The sequence below is a fragment of the Numida meleagris genome, chromosome 9 (genome assembly GCF_002078875.1).
Source record: "Numida meleagris isolate 19003 breed g44 Domestic line chromosome 9, NumMel1.0, whole genome shotgun sequence".
Lineage (NCBI taxonomy): Eukaryota > Metazoa > Chordata > Aves > Galliformes > Numididae > Numida > Numida meleagris.
Window position 1 is genome coordinate 12067550 of NC_034417.1, and position 22159 is coordinate 12089708.

General features: G+C 40.3%; 1 protein-coding gene across 13 annotated transcripts in view; it reads right to left on the reverse strand.

Moving 5' to 3' along the window:
- ARNT2 (aryl hydrocarbon receptor nuclear translocator 2) overlaps window positions 1-22159 on the reverse strand; it is a 91294-nt gene that overhangs the window by 54294 nt on the left and 14841 nt on the right. For 10 of the 13 annotated variants that reach the window (XM_021407349.1, XM_021407338.1, XM_021407337.1 and 7 more), the window contains exons 2-6: window positions 15639-15750; window positions 10066-10113; window positions 8282-8326; window positions 5394-5607; window positions 3692-3905 (exon numbers count right to left, since the gene is read on the reverse strand). In XM_021407349.1, coding sequence (XP_021263024.1) covers window positions 3692-3905; window positions 5394-5607; window positions 8282-8326; window positions 10066-10113; window positions 15639-15750 — 633 coding nt within the window. Of the gene's footprint in view, window positions 1-3691; window positions 3906-5393; window positions 5608-8281; window positions 8327-10065; window positions 10114-15638; window positions 15751-19232; window positions 19254-20707; window positions 20867-22159 lie in introns of those variants that run through there. The other 3 variants (XM_021407344.1, XM_021407347.1, XM_021407339.1) reach the window with 3 other exon arrangements.

Consider the following 22159-nt stretch of genomic DNA (forward strand, 5'->3'; position numbering starts at 1 on the left):
TCACTCAGTTCACAACCTCCAGCCCTGAACCTGCATCCGTACCCCAACAGTCATCAGTTTCGTCAGTGCATCCTAAGAAAAAAGATGTCTTTGTGAATGGATTCCACTGTTGGTTTTATTTTCTGTATATTTAAAGTCATCTGCTTTTCCCAGCTGCAGGTTTCCAGGAACAAAAAGGGAAAATACATTACTACTTGGAATATCTGCCCTATTCTGATTAATCATGTCCATGACACAAACTTCTTGGGAAGACCATTTGTTGCTATCAAGTCTCAGCTGCTGTCTTTTCTAGAGCATTTCAAACCATAAACACACATCACAGTTCAGCTTTCCTGTTGCTACAATGTGTTAGCAATTAATGTACAATGAACAAGCAGACAATTGTTCCATTTCCAGGGAATAAAATCTCCAAGGGAATAAAATGGAATAGAAATTATCCGTCCTTCCCCATATCCTGACAGTTAAAAATAGAGAAAGCAACTAACTCCACAAAGACATCACGGTTTTAAGTCCACAGTTAAACAGCCACTTCAGTTTGGCATATGCTTTTACTGCTCCTGAAGTCCTGTCCTCTCCTGATCCGTAACTATTCCCTGCTCCTTTGTGCTAGCACAGAGTTCAAGCAATCCCATGACAAGGCAAGCTAAGAGCTCTCTACTACAAACAAGGGGTTTTTCGCTTAGGTTAGCTTTCAGCTGGGTCAGCCCCCTTGCCATGACTCACTGTAGTACCAGATAAACGCCAAAATATTAGTGGGTGAAATGAGGTGAGCATTGCATAAGCTGGTACGACTGCCAAAGAGACGCTCATGCAACCACAGTCCCAGTCCTATTCCTGAGGGTAGAAATGTGAGAGGAAGACTGCTTTCTCCATCAACTTTTCTCTCTCTTCCCTCTGGCAATAGCAGCCTCACAAGTTCTCAGGGTCTGGAGCATCTTATGCATGACGTGACTGCTACGAGGCACTGGGAAAACCCCAGAAATGCACTGATAGTGATCAGCGCTGATAACAACTACAGTCAGAGGACACTGCTCTGATCTGGTGCAAGTGAAGGCTCTCCTCTGTCAAGATGTTGTCATTACTTCCTCAGTTTGAGGGCTCAAGGAGGTAAGCTACAGTGTTAGGCAATTAGACCCTGAGAAGGTGAGGAAGAGAGTAAAATTAAAAATCTTAGCACTTGATTACTCTTTCACCTGAAAATCCCTTCTTCTAAGTAGCCCCTGCGCTCAACTGCCAGAGGCCACTAAACAATGTGGTTTTTTCCTGCTGCCTGTGGTGAATTCCACTCTGGGAAGGAAAATAAATAAGTAAAGAAAGAAAGAAAGAAAACTTCTGGCTGGTTGCCTTGCAGTTTACAGCTCCTTCAAGTCTGCATTGGCCTTTGTTCTGCATGAAACATAACTTTCAAAAGCCTAGAGAGACTTCGGGCTGCCCAAGTGCTTTGGTAAACATTGACATAGAGGAAGCGCATCTGCCCACTTGACTTGCTTCTAAAAATCACTGAGGCACTTGCTATTCCTGCTCACTACAATTTATTTCTACCTGTTACTGTGCTGTTACTCTGAATACGGGTTGTGTCACAGGAAGGAAAGTGGAACTGGTTGAACAGACCTTTTTGAGAGGAAAGTCATTCCAGAGTATCTCAAGGAGTGAGTGATGCTCCCGACATCCTACTGCTTGCTATTTGAAAGAAAACGGATGCTCAGCTAACAGTCCTTAAAGAGAAGTGCTGCTCTTATTTAATGGTACTTCACAGGGTCAAGAAAATACTAGTTTAATGTAACAAATTGAGAAGGCTTTCTGTTGACACGTACATACAACCAGATGTCCATGACTGATTCAAAAGCAGAGTAATTACTGCATCTATAGCTTGAAATGTTCAGACGGCTAAAAAATTGGACTGCACGAGTAACCACAGTAACTTTGCACAGGAAAACTTGCACAATGTCTCCAGTATAGTCAGGATGAACTATGCACTGTTCCTACTTGCACTTGCTTTAAATGACTGTAGTTACACACACTCACCAGTCCCTGGGAAGGAACCAGGAAGCTAAACCCAGCTGGACTTCACAGCTTTAGGAGCACAGTTAAGCAGGCCACCCTGACTCTAAACTGGCTGTTTCTCTCACACCAGGAAAACTTTTGCTGCCCCTGTGCTGTTGATTTAAGAGATTTCTGTGGCAATCTGACAACTCCAAAAGACTCAGACAGGAAAAAACGGATTTAGCCCTACAAATACCATTATTTGAAGTTCTCATTCCACTGGCTAAAGATAAGATCAGTGTAAAAAAAAAAAAAAGAAAGAAAAAAAAAGAAAAGAAAGAAACACAGTTGGACTTTCAGAACTGCTCTACATTTGTCTAGTCCTACTCTAGATTCTGCAGGTTAAGCCTATTACCCAACAGAGCACTTTAGAGAAGTCTAAATGCGATTGTTCAACCAAGTTCTGGAGTGACTTCCTCTTAGAGGAAGATGGTATGTGCATTATAATGTGTTACATACTATACAGTAAAAACAGTGACTGTGTTTGACTGTGTTCTTTTGCAAATCTCACATACACATTTTAAAGTGGTACAGAATTCAGCTGTTTTGTTCTGTACTGGTTCCCCTAACCATACGTTTGGTTTTGATCCATCTGGACTTTCACCACAGAATTTTGCTTTGAGTTTTCAATATGAATAGAGGAAAGCTCTGCCAAAACCACATCATATTCAAACCACAGGAAACCATGAATTTGGCACTGTTTTGACATGGAAGCTGTAAACAGTGCGCAGGTTCACTCAAAACTGGTTCACTGTCCTTTGAGTTATGAAACATAACAAAACTTCCAGCAAGCCAGGTCAGAAGTCTGAACTACTAAAGCAAGGAGAAATTATGTGCCGTTAACACTGATCAGGATTTGGTTATATGTAATGTTCCCCTAGTTGTAGCTGTTCATGTTTTTTTGCTTTTAGCAATAAACACATTATGCGGAAGAATAAGAAGAGATGCTGGGCTTTCCCCTTCCCAATTCTGAGTTAAAAAAAGGATTTAGCTACTTCTCATAGCTCTGACATATGCATATTCTATTAAAGACAGAAGAGTTCCCTATTGGCAGCCTCGAAGATGAATAACTGTAAAAGCCAGAATTATACTACAAGTATGATTTAGTTTTCTGTGTTAAATAACACACTATCAACTTTAGCTAACTTACGCCACTGCTACAGGAGCAGAACTCTTGTTTAAAATCCACATCAGATTATCAGCTGCCAAACACTAAATTTTTTTTTCCAGGATTCCCGTTAGCAAACCACAAGGAGCTTTTATGAAAATGGAAAAGTCTGAACGAAGATTTTTGCCTTCAAAATAAACACTGTCATAAAGAAACGCATATTTGTAAAGAAGTCACAAGTTCATTGAGGATGAAGGGAAAACAATCTAGACTTCCAGACGATGTCTGAAAACAATTCAGTATCCAAACCTACCCAAGCCAGAAGTCTGAAGGTAGAACTATATGAAAGTGATTTGACTCAAGTCAAACAAAATGTAGTTATACCAAAGACGACTTATATTACTTCACTGCCTTCAAGAAAAAGGCATTCTAATCTCAGTGAACTCAATTTTTAAGAGATTTGTAAAACAGGCGTTTGAGTGCCAGAAAAGCTCTGCAGGGATCCGTAATACAATGAACCATACTTTGGACATGTCTGACCTGTCATAGAGTTTTCAGATGTACACAGCTGCTCCCGTAGCTTTTCCACATCGTCTGGGTGAACCTGTTCATACAACGTGCTGCCAAACCATTCGGACTGCGGCTGGTTGAGCACAGGAGTCACTGAGTCTGATACGTAGATGACTCTCCCGGTCTCAGCTGCAACCACAAACAGGAACCCATCTGCAGCCTCCAGGATAAGATGTTTCAGTTCCTTCCAAAGAAAGGATTTGATTAGAAGGACAGCATGAAAAGGGAATTAAATAACACACCTGCCAGTGACAAAGAATGTTATTTTTTAACGACTTTAGTAGGTGATCAAAACACTGAGAGAAGCTTTCTTTGTAGTATTGAAATAATGGCACATTCAAGTTTGCAGCAAGACATAAATTGCTGACTTCAGGAACAAACAAGATTTTGTTCTCCTTTATGGCCTTTCATCGGGTGATCTCAAGTCACTTTAGGAAAATTAACAAAGTAAAACTTGCTGTATGTCGCATGATTGGTACCTAACATTTAGAAAAAATTAAAAGTTATTTAAGAGTACTGAGGAAATGAAGGGCTATAACTCACATGGCAATTTCATCCTTTAATTACATGTCCTGGATAATTTAATTGGAAAGAAATGAACAAGCCCTTTTGTCTGTTTTTGTTTTTTCTTGCTTTCCTTTTCCAACTTGTCCTTCACTTTCAGACACCTACTTGGTCTAGACACCCAATAGCTTGAACTGCATACGCAAACAGCTGTTTGCAGGCATTACGTGGAAGTGCTACCTTTGGTGAACAGAGCTTGAAAACTTCTCACATGAAAAGATGACAACTATTACCCCAATTCATAGAAAACAAGCTTCACAGCTCTTGCTTGGTGGCTCCACTGGATGCAAGGGCTTGCTAACATAGAGCTATGAGTTTTTGAGTCTGGAACCTCAGACAGAGCTTTGGACAATCCAAACCCCATTTCGGGTACGACAGTGAGCAAGTGGCAGATACTACCTGGTAAGGTGAGGGTTATAGCCTAATGAATTCTGCTAAGGCTCCCAAAAAAATGAATAACACATCTTGAGAAATACTTAACAGACTGAAGACTACTGCTGGCTTCAACTTTTTCACCAGAGAGAAGCACAACAATTCTGCGCACCTTACTAAAAAAACTCACTGCTGCACTATGCAGAGGATAATGAGACCTGCTTTTAATATATTATCAGCAGAGATTAAAATAAATTCTGTCATTTTGCAAGGTTCAAAAACCAAGTTGCAATGTTAAGTAAGCACGGTGTACTACCAAAAAGCAGTCGAATGGCACAGCACCTCCAGAAGCACACTTCAGGAAAGCCAAAATAAGTAGAGATGTGAATACTGAGAAGTCAGCAGCAGCTGCAGTTTCTCTAACAGAAAAAAAGTATTGCCTTGAGCCATAACTTACATGTGTAAGTACTTAAATTGTTCAGACCACAAAAATGCGCATTACACCCATAGGACTTCACAAACAGTGAAGACGGTAGGAATTTCCAGTGTGCTCAGTCAAACACAGTTTTTCTTCAAGAACTGGGTGCACCTTCCCTCTTGCACTAAAAATGTAGCAGTAAAGCACCTCAGCTGTTACAGATGGGATTCATCACAGCCCAGTTCAGCTGCCTCAAACTTATTACTGAGCCTGAACAACTACAAATTAGAACAAACAGACATTTGCGAAAAGATCTACCTGTTCCGTAAGAAATGAAGGCTTGTAAGCTCCATCAGTAGATTTGTTCCCAGTGCCCCTCATTGATTTCATGTGTGAAACAGCCATGCGAAGAATTGTCAGCTTGTCAGGCTTACGAGCCAACGCGCTACAAGTGGGCACCATGTCGGACAGTTCCGTGATGTACTGCGTCATCTTATTTCTTCTGCGTCTCTCAATTTCACTATGATTCTCCCTGATCGTTTAGAGAAACACCAAACCAACAGAAAGGCAGACATGAGCAGTGGGAGATTTTCAAATGGAGGTAAGAGATTATAATACTTTGCACTTGTTTTGTAGCTATCGCGTCAGGAGAGTGAAGTGCTTTACAAAGCTGAGCACTGTTATCTCTCAGTTTATAGCCAGAAAATCCAGGCCGCAGAAGGACGATTTGCCTATAGCTGTGGAAAAAACTCAAATTCCTATCTTATTGGTTTCTGGCCTTAATCTCTTAACCTGTTTAGCCTTCTTTGATTTAAGGACAAATAATGGAAGTAGAAAGATATGAGGTACACCTGCCAACTCCTGCCAAAGTCCCAAATTTGCTGAAGGTGTGATGCACCACACACCTTCCAGTCCTTGCTCACGGTGTTATCTATGCTTATAGGAGACCTCCTTCAGAGGAAAGCTCTCACTAACAACTGGATCACGTCTCGCTACGAAGGGGAAAAAAACCCCGTGTTCCAGCTGAAAACACCCACTTAATGACATAGATCTCCAAGTCCTCTAACACTGCGTGCAAAGTCCAGCATCCCAGTACAAGGCCACGTGCTTGCAGGGAGATGCTGTAGGATCAGACTGCAGGACTGGGACCATACAGGGTGTAACACTACAATAATTAATTAAATAAATAAATATAAAATAAATACAAAAGACAGCGAGTAAACATCTGGCTGATCACACATAGGTCAGAATTGATGACAAGAACAAACTAACACAGCAGGGAAGTTAACAGTGACAGTACTTGATGCTGCCCCGCTACAGGCTGAGCTCCAATGTTCTCATCCTTCATAGAAAACATATGACTGAGTTGGTGAGCCAACTCTGAGAATTCTCAAAACTGACAGTCACCAAAGCCTGCCAGAAGTGAGGATCTGGGAGTTCAGTTTTCTCTTACTGTAAATCACCACTGTCTGATCACTATCAAGGAATTACACCAGTACATACAACTGAGAGAGATGGTCCAAAGAGACCCAGAGTGGTTCAGTGCCTAGAACTTATTTTTCACATACTGTACCTGTCAGATGGCAGCTAAATACAAGTACACAACAGGTACATGATGCTTCAGATGTCAAAGCAGCATCTTCCACTGATTTCAATGAGCTCTGCATGGCATTTTCTTGTGGGATCGCTGGCAGATCCAACAAGATGTGAAAGGTGATCACATGGAGAGTACACCAGCATTCATCAGTACGATAACACAATTTTAAAAGAAATTGCAGCATTCTTTGAAATTGAATGTTACGAAGAATGATCATGAAAGGCTTGGCACACTTTGCAGTAACTTTAATAGTAGAGTCTTTTCTTAAAATGAGAAGAAAAATCCAAGCTGTAGTATGCTGCTTCCTGAAATAAAGGAATGCACGGGCTTGCCCTGCTTTACAGCACACATCCTCTTTCCTGCACATATAGGTGTTACATGCATGAGGCACTCTCTCCAGAAATGCTATGTGTTAGGGCTACATGCAATTACTATTCCTACTGGTGTCTATGCTATTACACCAATACTCAAGCAATCCAGGCATGTATGCCTGCAGTGACTAGCCAATGTGTAAATGTGTAAATCAAGTGTAATCCTTTGTATAAGGTCAATATCGATTTAGCTATTTATCACAATTTAATAATTAAACTTTCCATTTCAAAGGGCTGATACGTAGCCTTTGTGTGGTCTGTACAGCTGCGGGAGAGAACAGAGCTTGTGGGAGTTGGACTGTATGCACATAAAAGCAGAACATTTTGTGTGACGGTGTGCACATACGTAAGAGTGTGTGTGTACAAGTCAGCATATATATACAGATGAACACGTACAAAAGGAAGAAAAATGCATTTGTACATGATGAAAGCTTGATCTAAGTTCAGCATTTTCACAGAAATGGTAACTGAGAGACAAGAGAGACAGAGAACACAAATATTCAACATATATTTTACATTTACAAATATATATCCCACTATCTGCCACTAAAGTATCTCGATACTCCTAATCATTATGAACAACCGTTGTAAAGAGTAAACGCACAGCAAAACTTCCTCAGAAGAATAAGAATATTCAACAGTCCATTTTATTTATGATCATAAAAAGTAATAGCATGTTAACCAATTGGCTATGAAAAGGATCAACCAAACAAAACTCTGACAGTTTCCTGAAACTAGCTCAAATTTAAAAACTCCTGGAAGATGGATTGTGCTCCTTTTCCAAAAGGGCCTGCCCATGAAACCCTGGCATTCATAAATATGTGTACAGTATGATGTCCCAATTCTGTAATTCCCAACTTTGTTTTTGCATGGAAGTTTCGAAGGCACATTACATTTTGAGAAACTGTGGGAGCTGATCCAAACCCACGTGGGTCCAGGGTTAGTGTTTCTGATTTCAAGCATTTTTAGATCAGCGAACCCTTCTGACTTTTGATCAGTCAGTGTCATGGTCAGAATCATAATGGCAGAATCATATAAAATAAAAAAGGGAGGAAATCACTTTTGATTTTCCTTCTTTGTACCTGGCCATCCTTTCTGTGTCAGCAGTACTTTGATCATCTTCCCACGTAGAAACAAAATAACCAACTCTCTAAGCTAAGGCACACATACTGAGATGTTTTGGATATGACCATTCCCTTCTTTTCTCTCAGCAGGAGACCTCTCAGAAACATGCCTACCTTGCAAACTTTTCCTTATCACCAGATATTTGATCACCATCATACCTAGAAACAAAAGAAAGTAAGTAAATTCACAAGGGTTATACATTTGTGAAAGTCAACACGCAGCAGAAAGCAAAGAGGTTCACAACTGCAAACTATTACAAAGAACAGCAAGAAAAATGAGGGCATGAAAATGATAGAGCAAAGAAAACATGGAGTTTAATGAAATTTCCAAGCCATGCTAATTCAAAAACTTCCTTTGTACATTTAAAAAAGTTGAAGACATATTTCACTGAATTTATGCAAACACTGACGTACACTCATTGCTTGGGAAACTTCACAGCCAGCACCATTACAGAAAACACCACTGAGCTTCTATCGACAGCAGCCCATGAAATATTCATTGCTGTGTTGGAAGTGAAAGAGGTTATCTTTTCCAGATTGCAACCACAACTCAGCAGAGGGCACTGATGGTCTACAGATAACACGGCAGGGCAGAGAGACACACACTTAAGTGCAATGCATTATACAGAGGTGCCTTTAGAAAAATGCTCTAGGAGGTATCTACACTGTACCACTTGTTGGAAAGACTGGCAAAAGTTAGGCAGGTGTGAAACTGCTGGGTAAATAGAAGTGAAATTCAAACTGGCTAATATCTCTAGCAGTAAACAGATATCTCATTCCTTTCTGAATTAACAGAAGTTTGATGCCCAAAGAGATACTTGCAGCATACCAATACCAATTTTATTGAGGAAATCCAGACCCATGAGACTTCAGCCCCATGTGATTAAAGTTTCACTGTTTCTGATGTGTTGTCCCAGAGACAGGCAGCAATGCAACATTTTATTAAGAAATAACACGCTCCTTGTTTCCTCTTCCTAAGAAAGGCACAATGCCGTTGAAATTAATTTTGCTAAAGTAGTCACAAAAGATGCATTTTTGTACCTTGAAAAAGACCTTTGGCAAAACCAAAACTCTTGTTCCAAAACAGAAAAATGTAGGTTATGTTATGGTGTTACAACACATCTTCAGCATACTTTTCTTTCAATCTGGCTAGGATGATCTTGTTAAAACCCTACAGTGACAGCTGTGCTTGAATATGTCTGCAGCTATATAGTTGCGATTACAATTTGAGAGATCAGTAGTTATCTTCAGGCCTCAAAGCACCTATTCCAAGAGTAGCCACTTGGTTTCGGATGAAAAAAATGCAGGTGGTGTGATCAGAACAAAAGGAAAAGTGAAAAATGGCAATGATGCTTTAATGCTTGTTTTTATTTCTAGCATAGAGTATTCCATGTTAACTATAACATTTATTTTGGCAATTTTTACCATCCAGTTGCACCTAGTGGTACATAATGAGCTTTAATCTCAAAAAAAAAACAATCCACACCTCTAAGACCTGTCGTACTGTCTTAACAAGTACTTAACATCTGAACTAAGTTCAAAATAAAATTCGTTTTCAGTGGCAGAAAGACAACTTCAGCAATGTCAAATAAGTTCATTTATAGCAGTTGAAATACTAAGCTATGTCAAACGAGGAAAAATCGCAATTTTTAGCTGCAGATGAAATTACGACACAAACGTACTGTCAGCTTCGTAAGCCAATAACTCCATTTTGCAGATTTCTGCTAGTATGCCTGATTTGCAGAGGAAGCGTATAAAAAACTAACTAGAATTTAGGACAAGTTGTGTGGTTGTGGGCTGAAGAAGTTGCCAACAGACTTAAAAACAGCAGTAGTTAGACAGCTGTCTTCCTCCACTGAAAGAGCCAGCAATTTGGCCAGCTCCGTATTAAGGCTCACCTTGAAAATTTGCTGGGTCCTTCCCCATCTTCATCATCGAAATCCATTCTGTAAAAGGAAGATTTCCAAATATGTAATCATAAAATTGGCAATGGTGATATGAACATTCAAGCCAGCAGTTGTCAGTCTTGTTTAGCTTGTATTCGAACTGGAGGTGTTAATGGCTGTACATTCCAGTCTTGTTCATAACCTCCAGATCCCCTAGAAGCGGCTCAGGATGGAGCCAGGAATACGAGGAACACAAGTTAACAAACAACCAACAACAAATAAGCCCTCACTCTGCTCTGCTTCACAAAAATCTGCACTGCCTAAATTAGCAAATAATAGGAAATACTAAACCAATGCAGCTCCTGTGAACCGGTCATAAGAACTTAGGCCTAATATAAGCCTACAGAAATCAGTACGGACTCTGTGAAAGAGAACTGAAATTCTGCCTAACGAATATGAAGTTCTACAGGTATACACTGTTTTTGCCTCATTCTGAAGATTACATTAGAGCTAGAGCAGAATAAACTCCCAATCTCTCTGCTGAGAAGATTATGTACTTTGCCTCTATTGATTTTAACTGCTGTTCATTGTTTGGCCCTATCCTATACTACCAATCATTTCACAAGAATTGCATACCAGCCCGCAGATGGCAATTACGTTGTGGTACTCCTCATCTAGGCCACACTGAAGTGACCTATGGGTCTACCTAACTTACCTGCTTCATGTGCAACACGTCCTTAAGTCAATAGAAGAGACAAGCTCTTCCTCAGGCCAAATCCCAGCCCTCCAGCTGGGCTGCTCTGGGGAGCCACAAAATGCAGGAACCTTTCTCTGCTTGCTACACAGTGAGACTGGGAAGATTAACCTCCTGAATTAGCCAACTAAATTACTCTCCTATGTCAGGCAGTATGATTATCTCCTTCCTGTTGATGTTAATTTGCTACAAATTCTGTAAAAGAAGTAATGTTTCCAAGCATTTTTTACCTCTACGAAGAGGTGGACAAATAGATATCCCATTAATAACAGAGGTGACTTTGGCATTATGTCAGACTAAGAACTGAGTCGATATAAAATTTTCAGACAGAATTATTGTCTTCACGTATTTATTTTAATCAGGAAGTACGTTAGTATGACGGAGACTTGAGCAGTCCCTTAAAAGTAATTCATGTAGATTGGAAATCATGGTTTTGTTTTACAAAAGGTTTTGTTGGGTTTCTTCACATTCTAAGTTTTCTAACATTTCAATGTAATAAATTGACATAATTACCAATTCAATGCGTCTACCACTTCACGCTAACAATAGGTATGTCATACTAAAGGCAAAACCGTGCAAAGTGATAATATTTATCTCAATATTAAAATACCTTTTGAATTAAAAATTGAGATTTGTACATTCAGAGTGGGGGAACAACAGTGTAAAAATTCTTCATAATTACATGAACATACAGTGGCATGTGCTCCAGCTAGACAGTACAGCCTTGCTTCCTTATTTTGATATCAAAGACAGACTGGTCTATAAAAGTTGCATCTGACTCACAGCAACCTACGTTCAATCAGGACACAAGCAGCAAATATGCAGAGGAATTGGAAACGGTATGAGAAAAGGCAGAGTAATATTTTCCAGATAGCAATAGTGGTTGTTCATTGCTAGAGGAAGCAGGGAGAAAACCATTTTCCCAAAGGAGACTTAAAAAGAGATACGTATTTAATTTGGTTAAGTTTGATGCAATCATCATTTTCACAAGAAACTACATTTTTGCTCACCCAATTATCACCAAATCCAGTCCGTAATTCACTTCCCTTGGCAGTGACCTCACAGCTGCGATGTGCAGAACAACACCGACCTCCAGCGGCCGGCCACATCTCCTGTGCTATGCCGGGACCCTTCCTCAGAGATACAACAGGTCGCTGCTTTACTTTGGGATGGATCCATTTTGTATTCCCTTTCTCTTCCACTCCAGTGCACGAGGATTCTATGCCTTGGTATTCTCTTGGCTTCCAGTGAAATACTCCAATTGAGTGATAAGCGATGAATTTCCACATCACCACACCTAATCAAATATCAGTTCTACCGCATTGAGTCTATTTTATTATTACTAAAATAGAATACAGAAAATGACAGAGAAACTGATCAGAGCCTAAGGCTCAGTCCTGCTGCCCATGCTGTATGCACAGCCCTACTCATCCATTTGGAAGTAACTCATCGCTTTATCCAAGCGGCTGGATATCCGTTTCTCTTATGAGATCCTGATGGTTCAGCTACCATAGGTCATTCCTACCATATTTACAGTAGGCTCACCACAGTCTGCTACCAAATCGTAGCAGTCTCAAATCTTTAAATAAGATCTTTGCTTTGTTAGACTACCAGAAAATCTCAACTTCTTCCCAAATGCAAAAAAAAAATTAACATGAAGTTCACAAAAACGTCAATGCTTGTAAAAATTGAAGTGCGTCTCTGTCCCATTTTTGTTAAACAAACAAGTTTCATAATTTTGGTGTGCAAAATGAAATAAATCTCAGGTTTATATCCAGCGATTTCAACTTCCTGACTGAATCACTGCATCTGCTTTACAGTAAGACAAAGTGAAAGATAGGGAATCAGCTGCAACCTTTAGCTGAACACAGCAAAACACACAAAAATAATATTCCAACAAACTCCTCTACCCTAGCAGATAAGATCTTCTGCTCAGATAGAATATACTGCACATTAGCAAAACAGTGGAAGCAGCCTCAAAGAAGACAAATGATACCATTTCAGAAGTTACTGAAAGAATATCTTATCTTCATTTAAAATTCCCATTAAAAAGAGACTTTAAAAAAGAGCTGCACTGCGCTTTTTTAAGAGTATAAATCTTGTTTTCCTTCTTCACACTGTTCACATCAATCTGTGAAAGGAATTGATGTATGAGGTACTTATTAAAATATATTTTCTTCAAAAAGACGTGTGAGTAACATAAGAAATGTAACAAAAAATATTTCGTTATTTAATTAGAAACATTTCCATACAAAAAATGAACAAAAAAAGCACAAGGAGGTTCTGCACAGGTTAAAAATGAGATGGGAGGGGATTTGAGCATTGAAGCAAAATGGTTATGTAAAATTCCCAAGCAATGTTGAGTATGTTCAGCATGGGAAAGGGCAGAGAGGAGAGCTGGGCGCAGTGCTGAGCTGTATATGGGGCCTGCACTGCAGCCCCTCGTGCAGCAGGAGGTGGGGGGGACAGATGGGGGAGAGGTCCAACCCACTCAGATCTCCCAGTTCTGTGTTACAGAAGAGACAAGAGTGTGTGATGGAATGGAACAGAACCAGTGCAACTGTAAAAAAACAAGAACTCAGCCCTCTTTCCCTGACTGCAGAATAAGCCCCTTATCCTCTAACACAGCAAAACCTGAAGAAAAACTACCTTATGTGAGGAAGTTATTGATCACAGCAGTGTATTAGCTTACACGCTACTCGGCTGCCACTTTTTTCTATGAAGCATTTGGTATAAGTTGTAGAAAGGAAAAATATTTTTCTGAGCTGTCAGTGAAGCTGAATGCCCGCACCGCAGAAACACCTCCTGGATAGCCAATGAGCTCAAACTGATCTACATTCAAGTCCACGCAGCAATTATTCTGCCAGCTTGCCTCAGCAATTATGAGAAAAGAAACAATTTTCAGAGATAACTGAAGCTAGAAAAGACAACTGCGTTCAGAGCTATATTCCTTTATGCCCGACACAAAGCACTCGTTTCTAAAATGCCCAAGGATTTAGGTGCACAAAGATGTACCACCAGGGCAGTAATGAAAAGACTAAGTGTTAGCTGCAACTTTGTTCAAAGAGACGCTACAAGGCATCAGACACAGCAGGCATTCTTTCCCTCCAGGCCTGAATACTGCACAGCAAAGGAAAAAAAATGCACTCCTGGCTCAGGCTTGAAGAAGGGCTGCTGGTTTAGAGCCATGGTGCACAGATGAAACACCACAGTCTGGATACAGCTGCAAATCTATACTATCTTATTTGCTGAATTTGCATGCTAAATACATTTCAAATAATTTGATTTTGCTCCTCCCATCCTCCCTCGCTCCCCTTCCTTGCAAAAAGATTGATGATATTTAAAATGCAATGTTTAAAGCACAGCCTTCAATTAATTATCAAATCAGTACTTAGTATAATCAGAAGATTTCACAGTCAGCAGCATCAACCCTTGGAAATCACAATTTGCAAACCAGCATGTCGTACTTGTCATGGTTTATGATCAAAAAAGAGACCAACTACCCTTTAACTCAAAAGCACAAGAGGCTATGCATGCTGCGTAGCAATGAAAAGTTGCTAATGCTCTATTTCTTCTTCTGAGGGCATGTTTGAACAGACTCTGTCACTAAAATGTTTCCCAATATAAACGTAATGTCTGTCAAAAACAGATTTCAGGTAATTTTTCCAAGCAATTTTATACAACTGGCTCAGCATCTGGAAGCACACACAAAGGAGAACAACCAGCCGCCCCGCCATCCTGCCAAAGGAACCCCCATCCCCACACAAACTCCACGAGCCCAGTTCTGCATCCGAGGTAAGGCCCACGTTCTCCCTCCTCAACTCACTCCAGGAGAGAGACTCCAGCACCACTCCTCAACCTGGCACCTGCAACTGGATGGCTCTCACAGGGAATTAGGCTTCTCAACCAGGTGCCTGTCAGTAAAGATTGTATTCACACTACCATTCATGCTGAGTCCTTCCACCGCAATATTCAGGGCTAGATATAAGACCAATCAATCTCTTTTGCAGGTGTAATTGTATCAGAGAGATCTCTGGGAAAGAATCGCCTATAGATCATTACTTGTGATAAAGCTTTTATCATTTTTTTTAAAGTATTTTTGATAATATTAGAGAGTGGCTTGTTCTTCTGCAGCTCTCGATACACCATTCTTCTAATACAAATTACTGTGAGCTGCCACAGAACAATCCGATGTGGAAAAGCTATGGCTACATCACATCAACTTTTACATTTGGATAAAAAGAGATTTTTTTTCTTTAGCAGGACACTTATCTAGGTAAGAAGCTAGACTTGATTTAGGTCCCCTCTCCCCAAACCAGAGAGACTGCTGCAGTTCCAGTGAGGCTAAGAATGTCATAGACCACAAACATTGAACAGAAAGGCTGCTTATGCTTTCCATGTACCTGGGACTATAAAGAAAACATTCTCAATAGAAAGCATCTATTTGAGAGATTCCATGTCCAATTTTCAGATGAAGTTGGATAAGTCAGCATGTACAAGCAAGAACAAATCTGCTACCTTTATTCACACGATGAATTCTTTTTGAGATTAAACAGATGTAGGCAACGTGCAATCATTACATGAAAAACAGCCACAGGATCCAAATTCTGCTTCTGGATGCTTTGCCAAATCTGAAAGTCTTTTGAAGTGTGCAGAACAACAAACGGTACTCTTATCAGCAAGTTTGATCTTGCAGGAAGAGCAGATACATTGAAGAGAAAAACAGAACACCAGTGACTAATGCCATAAGACAGTCACCTACATCGACATTACGTAATAAACATACACACAGATGGATGTTTTCAGTTTTAGCACTGAAGACATGCCTTACCCGGAGCGTCGCTTTCCTCCTCTGGAAGGCATGGACCCTGCCATTCTCACTTGGCCGCTCGCCATTGGTGCCACCGGCAAGGCCACCGAGCCGGGAATATCGGATGCCATTTCTGTAAGACAAAAGCGGGGAAAGAGGGGGAGAAAAACCTTTAATCCATTACCCCCAAGGAGACAATGGCAGTGACAAAATTAGAGAAAAGCCCTTTCAAAAATAAGCAGGGAAAAGCTTTCCTTTTTTCTCCTCTAAGAGAAAGGAACGCTCTCCCATCAAAGCCAAGCAAATTTTCAGCCCCCTTACGACAAGCCTAGGTTTGTCAATAGCCATTAATTGCACCTTGGGAGGCATTAGAGAGAACACAGCGTACAGTAGGTACCTCTGCATTTCAGTTTACCTGAGACTGCTACAGTTCTGCTTCTCAGTGAGGCTGTCAGGTGAAGGCCAACAACCTCTTACAATAGCTAAACTGCCCCATACAGATATGCAGAGCTGCATTTCCAAGACAAATGTAGCTGTAAGTACTGAGAAAAATAAAACTTGGGAGACATCTCAGTCCACCAAAGAGGTCAAGAGTTTAGAGTAGCAATGAATTACCAGGTGATGCTTTTTTTATTATTATATTTTTTTTTACATTCCGGTAGCATACAGAGGACCAGTCTGAACCCACGAGAGCTGCAAGGCTTTCTGTATTTCCTCATGGCACTTCGTAGAGCTGACCCAAGTCCCAAACACAGGTGGCATTCACCCCTTTGCCAGTGCTCCAACCCCCGAGGTGCTCAAGGCCAGGTTGGACGGGGCCCTGGGCAGCCTGATCCAGTGCCTGATATTGTGGTTGGCAGCCCTGCACGCTGCAGGCAGTTGGCACTAGACGATCTTTGAGGACCCTTCCAATCCAAGCCACTGTATCATTTCATGATACAGCCCCAGCTTAATGAGATCCTCAACCTCAAATCTTTGACCTGAGGAATAACAACAGCACACCTCACACCTTCAGACCACTAGCGGCATTTATTTATACAACCTATTAGTAACAGTCTATTACCGTTTAAAAAATAAAAATGGACTATAATGTATTTATATTTTTTTCTCTTGTTCCATGGATTAAGCACATTCCATCTCTGTGCAACTCTTGTAAAGCATGTGAGCAATTAAAACTTTTTAGATGCAGATAAACTACACTCACTCCGGAGGTAAAAATCTACAGTCACAACATTTAATTATCATGAAAGAAAACGCATCTTCCTTCCAACCATTTTTTAAGCTTCGCTGGGTATCCGGATCTACAGATAAATATATCTGCTAATGGAAAGCAAATCTGTTCAAAAATCCTGCTATTCTTCCCAACAGATAAGTACAACAGAACTTCAATTACGGAAGCAGGAATCCATGTTTCCTTCATTACGTTTGGAGAGCACTTCATCTCTGCCACACTTTATATAAATCCATTATGCATTTCAAATAATAACATTTTATCTGTTCAATGATTTCATGAATTTCTACTAGTGCATTTACTTTTATTAACTCCTTTTCAAATAAAAAGCAACAGCAAAATACTCAACCAATGTTTTTCAAAAAAGCGTGCAAGGACAAAGAGAGCTCTGCCTAGATTACCATACCATAGAGTCCTGCTGTCTCTAAAGCTTCTGGTACACGGAAACACTGCATTAATGTGTATTCACATATTTCCATACAAATGAAAGCACGAGCATCTAAACAACCGACCAAACTATTTTCAGAAAAAAAGGACTCGCAGCATTCTAATGTCGATAATTCACTTGAAGCATTCAAACTCACATTTCATGAATATAACCGAAGGCCATTTTCAAACATTCTGCTGACTCATTTGTTAAAACAGATGGTAAAAATGCCATAAATCTACCTGCAAAGTGTCCCTGTCACTCAGAAACACATTTCAGCATAAATCACCAGGAAGATTTTTTTTTTTAAGTAGTAATCATTAAAAAAAAAAACTTTCAAATCAACTGAGCAACATTTTAAGAGTGAAAGTAATACTGTATTTGTAGTTGTGGTGAGAAATTCTTGTGCCTTCATTTTCCTCAAGCATAAAACAAAACTGATGACAAACCAAGATTGGATTCATCTCCACCTAAAAGTCTAGAAGTAAGAGCTGATTGTTTAAGGTAACTTTATTGAGCAACAGAAGAGAAATGAAGCACCATCCTATGCATACGTGTCCAGATTTGGTTGACTAAACCTCTTCCCACAGGTCCCTGATTACTCAGGCAGACTTAGTTCTGGTCAGATGCCTGATTTATGTGGTTGTAGCTAAGCAGAACAAGTTGTTTTTCTGTTCTTACATTCAGCCTTTAATGCACGAAGGCATGAGAGGAAAGGGAAATCAGGGAATTTTGAATGGTAAGGGAAAACTGGAACTGCATGTTTTTCAAATGCAAAAAGAAAAACAAAGGCAGTGTTTAGAGGAATTTACCAAACCACAGGGTCAATTGTATCAGAGTCCAAATCTTCTTTCAAGTAGCTATGCTGAAGCATACAGATATTTGTCTAACAAGGTATGATCTGAAGAGTTACTGTGAAGGTATCATCAATAGAAACACAACGAAGAAACCAACTTTTCATGCAAAACAGCCAACAAACCTGTCTCCACAGTCCTGGGAGAGCTGAACTACGCTGACTGCTCTAAAAGGATGGCTTCACAAATTTCTATTTCCAACAGACAAGCACAGGGAAACAGAATCAGGGGATCTACATACCTGAAAGCTTAACTAATAGGGAGTACAGTTTCAGGCCCTTAAACCAGAAGAATATCCATTAAGGAACAACAGGTGTGACATATACAACCGCATGTAAGACACCCGATGCATCTGTCCATTTCAGAGTCAATCACATCAAAGCAACATCAACCACGGTGAGAACAGCCCCAGAGGGCAGATAATAAAAACAGTCAGCTTTCCAAAAACAAAATAAAAGACTAAGAATTGGATACAGATCTGCAAATGAATAAATAGATAAAAATCAGAAGAGGAATCTGCAAATGTCTCGAGTTGCACCAGCACAGATTTTTGGGAAGCCCCTTAAAAGCAAATGAAGCTATTCCATTACAGCATTAACTAGTATCAAAGCCCAGCACTGCAGAACCAGGGGCCAAGCTGGATAAACAATAATCAAATAAATAAATAAATAGATAAATAAATAAAAGGATTATGTTTCCAGGCCCACGTCCACACAGGTGTTAACGCTGATGCCCACAGAAGTGTTTTAGCAGCAGTGAACATTAGGAAACAAGCTGTTCTCTTTCTGAGATTAGACCTTCTCAAGCGGACTTTCCTCCTGGTAACAGCAGTAAAACAAACAGTGCCTACTGCACCCAAAATTAAAATAAGAGTGTAAAGGTATATGTTCAGAAAGTATAACAATGTCACGTTGAACGTTCAAGAAGAATCATCTATAACCATCATGGCAAAGCTCTGAAAAATAATCTGAAAGAAATTCCTTAGGAGTCGAATGAACACTGCTTTTCTACTGAAAAATATACCCAGTATTTCACATCCAAGTTAGAAAGGGACCTACAGCCCTGCCAAAGAACACAAGAAATGCTATTAAAATAAAACTCACCAGAACACACCTTTAGTGGATATTCTTCCAGTTACAGAGCAGACGACCTACGAGGCCTCACCTCATCACTGTCCTGCCCGGTGCAGGACCTGGCTCTGCCCTGCTCCTCACGTTCACCCCGAGGAGCCATGCTAATCCAGACAGCATCAGTGCACATCGTAAAAGCAGTATTAGTCCTTCTCTTTAAATCCAGAGTTAAATTTACTGCTGAACACCTCAAGCCTTGATATTACACTTTTCTCTGGTGTTGAACGTATGTCACCCCAAAATTATTTAAGGATTTCTTTTTTTGCTGGAAAAAAAAAGACAATCTGAAAGCGTACATAAAAAATAAACAGATAAAGCGTAGGGATCTAGCCCCAGGAAACTCCAGGCTCATCTCAAACTGTCGCAGAGATACAGCTGTAAGGATTCGCATACACCTCACACAGCTAAAGACACAAAGCGGCTCAGCGCTGCGTGGGGATACCTTGCAAGCGCGTGTGAACCGCAACCATGAGCACCTCTGGAGGGGATAACACAGCTGGGTCCATCTGGACCTTTCTCTCGCATTTGAGAATTATTAAATCAAGGCTCTTAAACCTAAACTTCAAGCCCCCAGCCTAGAGGAGCTCTTACTCAGTTCAGCAGACTTGGGATCTCTGACTTTAACTTTAAGGACCAGCTCCAGACATGTCAGATATCACTGAGCATGCTCCGCTCCTCACAGGGCTCTTCTATCCCCCAGTATTTAGTGTAATAAACAGGACTAAAGGCAGATACTGGTATCTGATTAAACTAATGAGATTCTGCTTACATAAACACAAATGTAACAGATTTCTACCCGCTAATCCATAGAATGACAGAGACATCAGTTACCTCAAAGGAAATGTAGATCTAAGGCTAAATACACAATAATGCATGTACCCTCTCCCCTTAATTGCAATATCCACAGACATTTTATATGCTCTGAGAAAACAGATTTCAAAACCTTCTTCGGATACTGTATTTTTCCATACCCTAAAGTCATTCAGGAGTTCAATGCACGTCAGCAAAGAGGTTCTGATTGCAGTCAATTGCAAAGGGGGGTTTCTGCCGAGCACAGAGACATTTAAGAATGAACTAAATCCTATCTCTTACTTCAGAATATGTCAATGAACATATGAAGCCATCATGTAGCCAAAAATATTTCACACAAACACCTAAGCCAAAACCTAACTATATATTTAGTCATTGCATTTGCATGTTAGCTATGGAGATTATAAAACGAGAGATCTCTTTCACAGAGACTATAAAAATTACAGTATTTTCATTCTTCCCAATAACTCTGTTAAATACTGTTTTATTGCATTTCACTGCCAGAGACTTGAAATAGATTCCACATCAGAAAGATCTACTGCACTGAGAGGATATGCAGGAAAGCAAAAACACCCCTTTCTACGTTTCTTTAACACAATTATCATAGCAAATAAATCAGGAAATACAATAAATCCCACCTTTAGAGAAGACTCTTTCAAAGATGCTATTTCTTTCCTGTGAGCAACACCTTCTTGGAGAGGGATTTTATCCGCATATAAGAAGTGTCAGAAACCTCTGGGAAGAAATGTAGCAGCATTGGTATTCTGCTCAGAAAATGTCATCACAGATCTGTTTACCTTAACTGTGGACCATGATTCAGCCAGTGACAACCGTCTTGCATACTGATCAATTTATTTGCAGCAAAATTACTAACATTTTCTACTTTAACCATTTAGGTTCTGGAACCAGTTACTTAGATAGGGAGAGCTTTTAGAAATAATGTATAAATCTTGTTTAATTTAACGATCTTCCCTCTACCGAGATGGTCTGTACTTTGAGGGGGGGAGGCCCCCTCATAATCTTGAAGAAAAATTAGGGCACAGTGAGTTGTTATCAAAGAAATGCTCCTTTTTTAAGAATTTAAATCAGAGATGTATCATCCTTCTGCATCACAGATGAATACTAAGGGCAAAAACGATCCAATTAAGCCGATCACTTTGGGGGACTAGCTGATCAGCAGAGACAGTCAGAAACCACACAAGAGATGCCCTAACTAACGGTCAAAGACCACTGCCTTTGCCATGACCCCAGAAAAGACACTAACAGCTATCAGGGCAATGTAGCGAATCTATCAGACATATAATATGTCCCACCAGTAGACGGGGAGAGCAGCAGGTGAAGCCACAGGGTTTGAAGTGTTTGTGGTGCCTATGTGCTTCGTTGCTGTGGCCACGGGACCCATTGGGGAAGTCCTGGCCTCTCAGTACGAAGCACCCCTTCTGCACGTCTTGCAGGCTAGCATTGTGAGGATATGCAAAAAGAGGCAAGATGCAGACAAAAAATTAAAAGTAGACCCTGACCAATAACATTTTGGTCTACTTCAGGGGAATTCCTCCTTTAAGCACCCATCTAGTTTGGAGAAGAGGGGATGGTTACCTTCTTCATTCCTCCCACCCTCCTGACAAACTGCAAGACACCAGTTCACTTCCTCACATATTCCCATGTATTTTTCCCTACCTATTTTTCCATTTATCACTCATAATACCTTGTTATCTCTTCTTGTCCTATCCAATACCTGGCTTAGATGAACTATTCCTTGCCCTCCATCCTTATTAGTTAACAAACCTAACTTTGCTGACAAGTCCTGCTAAACTTCAACACCTCCCCACCCACCCTCCAACAAATTAAAAGAGGTTGAGGAAATTCAAAACACAGATGAAAGACTGAAAAAGAGGTCTCAGTGGATACCGTTCTAAAAACTTGTCGCTAGTCTCAGAAAATAATAAGCTCCCATAGAATAAAACAAGGCTTGCACCATCACCGCAGGATGAACTTGGAATATGGACACCCGAATGCAGAGCCTGGCCAGCCTCTACAATTTAATAAATCTTTGTCACTGCAGAAAAGAGGGATTTAACTCGAGCAGAACA